At 40.2% G+C, this 10,303-nt stretch overlaps 1 protein-coding gene across 2 annotated transcripts in view; it reads right to left on the bottom strand.

Moving 5' to 3' along the window:
* Positions 1–5,282: 5,282 nt before the first annotated feature.
* Positions 5,283–10,303, bottom strand: part of WDR47 (WD repeat domain 47) — a 117,720-nt gene continuing 112,699 nt past the window's right edge. For both annotated transcript variants that reach the window (XM_089688692.1, XM_089688693.1), the window contains one exon: positions 5,283–9,265. In XM_089688692.1, coding sequence (XP_089544818.1) covers positions 9,123–9,265 — 143 coding nt within the window. In that variant the 3' untranslated portion in view covers positions 5,283–9,122. The remainder of the gene's footprint in view (positions 9,266–10,303) is intronic.

Genomic DNA, 10,303 nt, shown 5'->3' with positions numbered 1-10,303 from the left:
TCTGTTCTCTTCTCATATCTTGCACTTGTGCTTCTAATTTAATAATTACTTGGGCATGAGGTTGAATCAACAGATCCACTGCTTCTATTGTACTAGAAGCCTGGAGAGTTGATTAACCACTTCCCACCTGGCCACTGCACTGAAATGTCCAGGGGGGAGTTTTCCATTTACCTATATGTCCCTCAGAATATGGGCCTGTGCACGGCCGAGTAGCTGCGTGCGCTCTGTGTGCCTGTGTCCCCTGGGCACAGCGCAACAGATGGGCTCTGTAATTGGCCTTTCTGATCACATGATGGCTGTGTCCAATCACAGCCATCATGTAATATAAACACTTCTGCCTGTCAGTTTATCGGCTCTGCTTCTCACTCCCAGCCTGCCAGTGAGGAGAAGCAGAGCCGATCTGTGTTGCCACAGTGAGTTTATAAGCACTACCCTGATCCCCCAGATAGTGTCCCCCACCCAGCTGCCACAGTGATCATCCACATCTGTCACAGTGCACCAGTGGTCCACAGCTGTCAGTGTAACCGTAATCATCCACATCTGTCAGAGTACCACTATCAAATCCACATCTGCACTAGTGATAAACATCTGTCATTGTGTACCAGTATCAGATCCACATCAGTACCACTGATCAACATCTGTCACCGTGTACCAGTGTCAAATTCACATCTGTAACCGTGATCAACATTTGTAATTGACCCTTCTGATCACATGATGGCTGTGTCCAATCACAGCCATCATGTAATGCAAACACCACTGCCTATCAGTTTATCAGCTGTTTCTCACACAGAGCCCACCAGTGAGGAAAAGCGGAGCCGATCTGTGCTGCCACAGTGAGTTTATAAGTACTACACTGATCACCCAGATAGTGTCCCCCACACATCTCACAGTGATCATCCACATCTGTCAGTGTACCAGTGGTCATCCACATATGTACCAGTGATCCACATCTGTCACAGTGTAACAATGTCACATCCACATTTGTAACAGCGTACCAGTGAACATCAAAATCAATATCAGCAGTGCAGCAGCAACATGTCTAAAAAATATACATCAGCGCGAAGGCTTTCCAGATACTAAGTATGATGGCCAAGAGTAGGGGGGGACTCTCCCTGTCAGTCTCAGATTCCGAGTATGAACCAGTTGACAGCTGTGGGTCAGCAACAAATTCTGAGGAGAGTCCAAAGAGGTTCAGGAGATCTTAAGAGAAGCAGGCATCAACCAGTAGTGTAGTGGCAAGTACATGCAGGGTAGCATTCCCAGATGATAGGTCAGGCACTAGTAGAGTTTTATGAGGGAAAGAACAGCCAGCAAGACTCCCCTGGATGCCCTACCTATATGGGGACAAGTGGCAAAATTGTTTGGCAACTTATAGAACCGATGTTCCAGAAGGGCTACCATTTGTATTTAGATCATTTCTACACAAGTACGGGCCAACCGCAAGGGCTTCCCACAAAGACTGGTCACACAAAAACTAAAACGAGAGGAAACAGTTTGCAGAACGAAGAGATAAAAGATGTCTATATCCTTTCCTCAATTCATGATGACGCCTCGGTGGAACTTAAAACAAACAAGGTCCCGTCCAGAAACCAAAATGCGTACACAACTATAACTAGTTTGGTGGGGGGCGGGAGTAGATATGAACAACCAAATGTTACAGCCATACGTAGTCACCAGATCAATCCATTGGTATAAAAAGGTCGCCATCTACTTGTTTCAGTTAACCCTGTACAATTCATATGTCATCTTTTCTAAGTACAGATAAAGATCCCTGACCTACCTGAAATGGTCATGCCCCTGACCAAATTCACTCTGATTCAGTGACCAGACTCCATGAGAGGCATTTCACCGATATCCTCCCTATTACCCAAACAGGCCGCAAACACCCCAAAAAATGTGTATGTTCCAGTAACTGAATTCGCCGTGACACCCAATACTACTGTCCCCAATGTCCCTCCCAGCCAGGCCTCTGTATTACCTGGACTGTTTATTGACAATGCCTCTGCTTGCTGCCTGAACTGACCCTGGACTGTTTATTGACGATGCCTCTGCCTGCCGCTTGACCATGTTTCTGTCTTCCATGTGCATTGACCTCAGCCTACTAATCGACCATGCTTTTTGCCTGCCTCTTGAACTGATCTTTTGCCCTTCCACTGTATTATTGGGATTCAAGACAACACGGGATCTCACGTATGTAAGGGGCTCCAGAATAGTTTTTCAGAGTGGAGAAAACTAAGTTTTTGGCTTTCTCCTGGTTTTGTAATTCTTGAATTAGGGTCTGCAGATCGGAGGCTTCAAAGAGTTTTGGGTGGGAAGAAGCCTCTACCTCTGTGTCCAGGTCTTACCTGGAGTCCCGAAGCCTGATGTTTCTGCGTGCTGCCTTCTGACCCTGTTAGTAAAAGATAAGTTTAGAGGTTCAAATATAAATTACTGTATCACCTAATATATGGCTTCCATCCAGTAGCCAAAAAATATGCAGACCAAAAAAGAGATTTGTGAAAAGAGATTCACAAGAAAGCGGCTACATTATGGACAGAATGCGATACTCAGAAAAATTTCCAAAAATTATGCTTTATTACACAATAATGTCAATCAATGTGTAATAAAGCATAATTTATGGAAATGTTTCTGAGTATCGCATTCTGTCCATAATGTAGCCGCTTTCTTGTGAATCTCTTTTCACAAATCTCTTTTTTGGTCTGCCTTCTGACCCTGGCCTGTTAAATCAGCCATGCCTCTTCCTGCCATCTGAACTGATCACGCCACTGCCTGCTTATGGACCATGTTCCTGCCTAAAGCCAGGACCAAGACTTTGGCTGTGCTGACCATGTCTCTGCCTGCTGTCTGGACAATTCCTTTGGCTGTTGCTGACCACATTTCTTCCTGCTTCCTGGACCAATGTTCTCCTCTATGGACAAATGCACTACTAAAACCACAGGTAATCTTTTGATTACCCTTTGCTAAGCAGAATTTATTTTGGGATGTAATTCTTGGTGTGTACATGCTATGTGTTAGAAGTCTGAAGCTGCTACTTGGATGTTGGGCATCTGAATGTGGCCAGGCTGTGGAAAAGTCTTACGCATGTGGTATCCTCATATATTCAGGACAGGTAGCAGAATTAATTTTGGGGTGTAATTCTTGGTACATGTGCATGCTGTGTGTTATAAATATCTTATAAAGGGAAAACTTATGTTTTTATTTTCTTTACACACTTTCTGAAAACTTCTGGGAAAAAAAAAATGTTCAAAAGACTAATTATGCCTCATAGAATATACATTGGGGTGTTTGCGTTCTAGAATAGGGTCATTTTGTGCATAATTTCATTGTCCTGGTGGCTTCAGGGCCTTCAAAAATGTAATAGGTAATTAGAAAATAAAATGTATCATTTATGCCTTGCTTGTTGGACCTCTCTATGTGGCTAGGCTGTAAAAAAAAAAAAAAAAAAAAGTCTCACTCATGTGGTACTCCCATACTCATGAGGAGTAGCAGAATGTGTGGTTGGGGTGTAGTTGCAAGTATGCATATGCCGTGCGAGAGAAATAACCTGTTAATATGACAATTGTGGGGGGAAAAAAAAAACATTTTTATTTACTTTCATTTTGCAAAGAATTGTGAGAAAAAATTAGTTTCAAAAACTCACTATACCTCTTAATAAATACATTGGAATGTCTACTTTCCGAAATGGGTCATCTGGGGGGTATTTGTACTGTTTACACTGTACTGTGTGGCTTGTTAGTGTCTCAAGAAATGAGATGAGGCCATCAGTACATCAGGTGTGATCAATATTTAATGGTTGGTACCATAGCTTGTAAAAGTTCAAATACTATACCTGGATTTGGGTTATTTTTACCAAAGCAATGTAGCACTATACATTTTGGCCAGAATTTATGAAGAAAAATAACTTATTTGCAAAATTTTATAACCGAAACAAAGAAAATGTGTTGTTTTTTTCAAAACTTTTGCTTTTTTTTTTTATTTATAGCACAAAAAATAAAAAACCCAGTGCTGATCAAATAGCAACAAAAGAAAGCTCTATTTGTGTGAAAAAAAGGACAAAAATTTCATTTGGGTACAACATTGCATGACTGAGTAATTATCATTCAGTGTGAGAGTGCTGAAAGCTGAAACTTGGTCTGGCAGGAAGGGGTAAAAGTGCCCAGTATTGAGGTGGTTAAAGAATCTGAAGATAGAATAGGAAGCTAGTTAAGCTAAGAGTGATTCGACTGTAAGCGAGAGGAGGTCTGTCATCTTAGGACAGCAGCAAAAACTGAGAACTAAGAGTAGGGTAGGATTATAGGTGGGGCACCCGGGGGATGTATTCTCAAAAGGTTTGCCAGGGTCCAATCACCTGAAGATACAAGCCTATAACTCAGGGTGTATAAATACCCAGTCTGTTTCCTGTACTGTACAATTATGATATAGGCATTTTGTACCCACCAATAAAATTATTTTTTTGGGAGTCTGCTGCAGGCTTAGACTCCCCTGCACCCCCATATATGATCATGCTCCCGATACTGTTCTTCCTACAAAACCCTACCTGTTAAAAGTGTGATTGTTGGCGTGCACATATGCATCCCAGGTGTGCACGGGGGGGAAAAGGGGGGGTAATTTGAAAAAAAATTTTTTTTAAAGGTTTCGCTTCCCTTGTTTGCTATTCCAGGGGGGGGGGGGGGGGGCGCAAGGGGGCTGATCAGACCAAGGATGCCTCCCCTGCATTGTCCTCAAGACAAAAGGAATCTCCAGTCTCCTACCATCTTATTCACATAAGCATGGTCTTCCAGGCCTGAATCCAGAAGTTTTTAGAGGTGAGAACCTCCAGGTTCACTGTACAGGGAGACTGGGGATCCACAGTTTCTTACCCACTCACCATTCTAAAAGTGCTTCCAGTGATCCCATGCTCACAGGAGACACAGCTAAGCCACAGGAACCAAGAGTGTTCCAGGGAACCACTATGTCTGCATGCTGCAGAAATCAGATCACTTCTGCATTAAAGTACAGAAGCTGCAGATTGCCATGACAAATTCTTGTTAGTCAAAAGTTTTAACAAAACTGCTTTAATATGTCTTGTAGAAGCTTGATGTACATATGGATCTTATGAAAAAAATAAAAAGTTGTGTTCATGTGGACTTTTAGTTTTTATAACTGTGAAAGTTTCGATCCCAATGCGAAAATGATACACAAGTCCCCTGAGCAGACAAAACAACTTACAATGTGTAATGTTACATTAAAAAAAATTGTCACGCTTTTACAAAACTCGTTCATTTTTATAAGCTGAAATAATGAACCTTTAACGTCTTTATTCATACTGCAGCACAATTACAATTTCAAAGTAACATTTCCACATGGAACAATAGGTAAAAAATATCTGCATACAGTGCACAGAGTATTTAGTATGTTAAAAGAACAGAAACAATATTTTCACTTCATATCAAATAAATAAAACATTCCTAAATGTAATTTAGGATTTATTTAATTTAACAAAAATAAAAATATACAGTATGAACAGAATAGTCTAGAAATATTAGCATTTACATTAGTGAATACAACTTTTAGATACTTTTTTCTACCATACACAAGTAGTCCTGGAATGGTAGAAAAAGACCGTTAACACAACACAAAGTGCAAGACTTTAATATCCAAGTAAGCTGGTTTTTGCTCTGAAAATGAAATAAAGTGTTCCATGCTAATGTGCCATGCTGTAATAGATAGAATTCGCTCTGGCACCCAAAGGGTTATACGTGTAATCATGAAGACAGTGACATTTAACCCCATCACTGCCTTTTAATATATTACTGGCCATTTAGCAAGCAGATGGAGTGCAGAGCAATCTGGTTTGTGTTGCATATATTTCTATGTTTAAAAAACAAAACCAGTAAAACAACAATATAAACACTGAATAATCTAGCAGCATTTCACCCACGATAAAATGAAGCATACTGTATATTAGCACTGAGCATCTTGATTTGCCTGGCAGGATGTTATTTGTACATTATTGTTATGGCGATTTACTGCTACTAGCTTAGAAGGACCTGTAAGCAGACACTGATAGCAAAGCTATAGATCTGGATCCAGTGTATTAAAATTGAAGAATTTAGAAGAACTATGTAATATTAACACCATGGTAATAAAAAAAAATATATAATTCTGGTTTTAGGTCAGAATTTCCAGTAAAATTAATCTTCCATATTAACTCATGATTGCCATATTGTTTAACACCATGACTGTCACTTGTACTTATGATAACACTACCCATCTGCAAGCATACAGCATAACACATTCATAATGAAAATTGATTGCTCTTTGTGGATTGGCTCATCATTAAATGGGACCAGCTGAAGATCAGGGCAGAATTTACTTAAAGTCAACCTGTCACAACCTAAACAATTCAAAAAGAGCATAGAATTAGAAAATTGCAGGAGCAGAGGTTTCTTTTATTAGAAATTGCCTGCAAATGGTCCACAGATCCAAATATATATGTAGCTGAATTTATATGTACAGATCAACATCTCCTGTAAAAGCTGAGCTTAGCCTCAACCCCAACCTTACTGGTCTTTTAACAAGACATGTGGTCTTACCGACCAAAAGGAAGGCTTGGGATGGGTGGTGCCGAGGGTACAAGCTCAGTCTTTATAGGAAAAATATAAGTTCAGCTGCCTGTAATGATCGGATCTACTTATTATTTTGATGGCTGATCTTCACATATGCATTTTTTTTCACGTGAGCTCAAACTGACTTATCAAGGCTGGTGACAGGAATACTTTAACTTTTAAACTTTGGTATGTTTAGAAGTATAAAAAAAGAAAGCAAAATCCAGCAATTCATGTGTGAGTGCTTAGTACATTTAACAAAAATAGAAGATCTATTCTCCTTTAAAGGGCCACTACATCTTAAACATAAGTTGCCTCACATAAAGAAGCAACAATAAAATTCATAAATTTACCTAGGATCTCCTATACCTGTACAGAACGTGTGATTTTTTTTTCATGCACACGTGTTATGTGTAGGTCAGTGCAGCCAATTATTAGTGATGTCAGGATGGGGAGAAGCCATTTTAGAGCCCTTCAATATTCAACTTTTGTCTTGGATATTTTCAATCATAACAAGTTTCTGAACATGTTCTGTATAGTATTTTCATACAATGTACTCCGCTTACTTATCTTTAAATGGCACAAAGTGCAGGTTTTGATATACAGAGGATGATTATCATCTGTCACTGATGATCAATAGATTCCCCTGATGGGGCACAGATGTCTATATATAACTGTGGACATTACTGACTAAGTAGGAAACAGCTCACCATCCTTCCTTTGTTGTATTATATTATTATAAACTTATGGTGGGGTGCCAGCCTTTACTAAGCCTGAAGGAAAGTATTTTGGTTTGTTGGAAAAAATAATTTAGCATCAAATCATAACAAATGACTACCATAATATCTATTACAACTCGATTTCCAATGGCTAAAATCCCAAACCTTATGGGCCCATGCAAACTGTTGCAGTGAACTGTGGTATGTTACCCTTGAATTAACACAAGGTATTTTTCTGTGTTAACATGCGATGCATAAAGGCAGCCCATTCACAGGCTATCAATGTACCAATTTGAAATAAACATGCAGCATTATTTACAATGCAGCACCCACAACAAAAAGACAGTTCTGATCTCAATAGTGCAGTGCACTCATGTACAAGTGTATTGTGCTGCATTGATTAGGATGGTGTTCAAAATGAATGGCACCACAAAGCATGGTATTTTGTTTGTTACAGTGATTTGCAGTAACACTTTTCTTTACTGCACATTTCCGAAACACAATATTGTATATGGGCCCTAAAAAGAAACCTGTACGCCAAAAAAAACATGGAGGCTGCCATTGCTGACCTTCCTAGAAATGCAATTGTCTTGCTGTCCCTGACTTTAATACTTCTAGTCATTGGCTTGGGACAAGCATACAGCAAGGAAAGTCAGTGTGAAAATTAAAAATATTAATCTGCATACTATGGAATTAGTGACTTTGAATAGTATGAAGCCATTAGACAGCATGGCAGCCAGGCAACTAGCATTTTGGAACAAATGGCCAGCAATGTCAGCCTACATACTACTCTCAGGAAAGATTATCTGGTTCATCACAGGCCATGTTCACACAAGGTAATCTTATGTTATCCTCTTATCTCTGTGTTGTTCTTTACAAACAGTAAGTGGCACCAAATCAGCAAACACACTATGCCACCTGTTATGATAAATTCTGAGAGAAATATGGAAACTGCTGTTCCTGAAATAGAGGAGGACCTCCTAAAAATGCTAGTTGCTTTGCTGTATATCTGCAAAACTTTTAGGGCCACTGAACTGGGACAAGCATTCATATTAATGAGAGTAATGTTTGAACTGCTAACCTGGATATTTGTCCTAGGTAAGTACTGAAGTCCCCGGATCAACACAACAACCAGAGAACTGTCAGTAGCAGACTTCAACAAAAGAGCTCGTTCAGAAGTGGAGTACCCCTTGCCACCCCTGCAGTAAGCACTTTTGAGAGGGCAGTTAGGTGGCATAGAGGAGATATGTCGCATCTTTACCACCTGTTTTAACCCTCTGATAGGCTGCACCACAACACCACAGTTGTACGCATTTCACACAGTTGCACCTGGTCCCATTATCTTGAATGTGTCACGTTTCAAATCAATATGACCTTTTCTGCTGCCAGAGAGGGGAGAAGACAATACAAGTGAACTATTTAACTGGGTAATAGAATAACTGACAATGTTTGGGATGAGATTTTGCTCTACTAAAAAAAAAAAAAAAAAAAAAAAAATACAGTTTCCTGCCACAGCGCAGCCATGTCCTTTTACTGCTTGCATGGAGAGAGGAGACAGCTAGAAAGTCGGCATTACATCCCTTCCATCAGATTATTGAGGCTTTTGACAACATGCTTCACCTCTGCACATCCTCCATTTCATTTTCACTCAAAGCATGCTGGTACTAGGAGTTGCTGCTCGGTACAAGCATAGAAAGACCAACCTCTCTGGCAGCTTGAGCGTTAAACCATTAAAATCAAAACCATTGCAACCAGATAGGAAATGTGACATTAGCCTCTTTGAAGACAGCCATGTGGTACTTTTAGAAGTCTATGACTAAACATTGTAAGTCCACAAGGATACAGTCCGATCAGCTGAAGATGACAGGAAGGAGAGATCTTGTGTATGCCAGCGGCACTGGATCACTTTGTCTTTGTGCTCACCCACTTCAATGACTGGAAGAGGCTTCGTGAGGTCACCTGCAAAAAAAGTAGGTAAAGTAAACCAGGGAAAGAAACAAAGACATCTCAGAAGTTATTCTTAAAGTAGACCAGTCACAAGCCCAGTCAATTTAAATCTACATATGAGGAAAGTGTGTAAAATAGATAAGCTGAGGTTACCATCACTAAAAAAAAAATTATGATTTGTGGTTTATCTGCAAAATCCCTTTCTTGGAGTACATCACAGGAAACAGGGAGACAACTTAGGTTATGATGCCTCTGTCAGGTAAATAAGACACCGAACAAAAAAAAGGCAGGATTTCCCACTCAGGTAAAAAAGGGAAGGGATCAATGTTTATTGTGATGTGCTACAAGATAAAGATTTATCTTAAAACTAAAAATCCTAATTTGTCAATCATACATCACAGGACAGAGGGTGTCTTCATATTCTTGACTACTTGCGATATCTTAAAGCACTGAACATGAGGGGTGGGCAACACATCAACAATCACAAACCCCAAGCACAAGGCTCCTCTGCCAAGAGATTTATAATACCATACCACATTCTTCTTGACCATTCAGGTGAGATCAGAATCACTGAAATGACATCCTCCTCTATCCAAACTGCCCTAAGTTACAGGATTGGCAAGTTCCACTCCTCTGATAACCACATGCCCTAAACCAAGAGGTACTCCAGAACAACTCCCTAGATCAACAAACTGGCATCCATTGTCAAAACCGTTCAAGCCATTGGAAGGAAAACTTTTTCAGCATCTGGGTGAAAAATCCACCATTTCACAGCCAACCTGGTCTTGAGAGTCAGATGCAATAGCAGATCCAAGGACTTTGGACACTTTTCCCATACTGTCAGGATATTAAGTTGAAGAAGCCAGGAGTGAAACTGGGCATAGAGGACTGCACCAGTGGCAACTACCATCTTACCCAGCACCATCATGGAGAAAAGAATCAAAGGACTTTCCAGCGACCTCAGAGACTTCAACTGAGAGGAAAGAGATAGGCATTTCTGCTGCGGAAACAGCACGTTTGCCTGTGTCATGTGTAGGACTAAACTAGTTC

The sequence above is a fragment of the Staurois parvus genome, unplaced genomic scaffold (genome assembly GCF_062004578.1).
Source record: "Staurois parvus isolate SC_StPar_1 unplaced genomic scaffold, SC_StPar_1.0 ptg000450l, whole genome shotgun sequence".
NCBI classification, from domain to species: domain Eukaryota; kingdom Metazoa; phylum Chordata; class Amphibia; order Anura; family Ranidae; genus Staurois; species Staurois parvus.
Note: the sequence above shows the minus strand (reverse complement) of the source record. Positions and strands in the feature narration are given on the sequence as shown.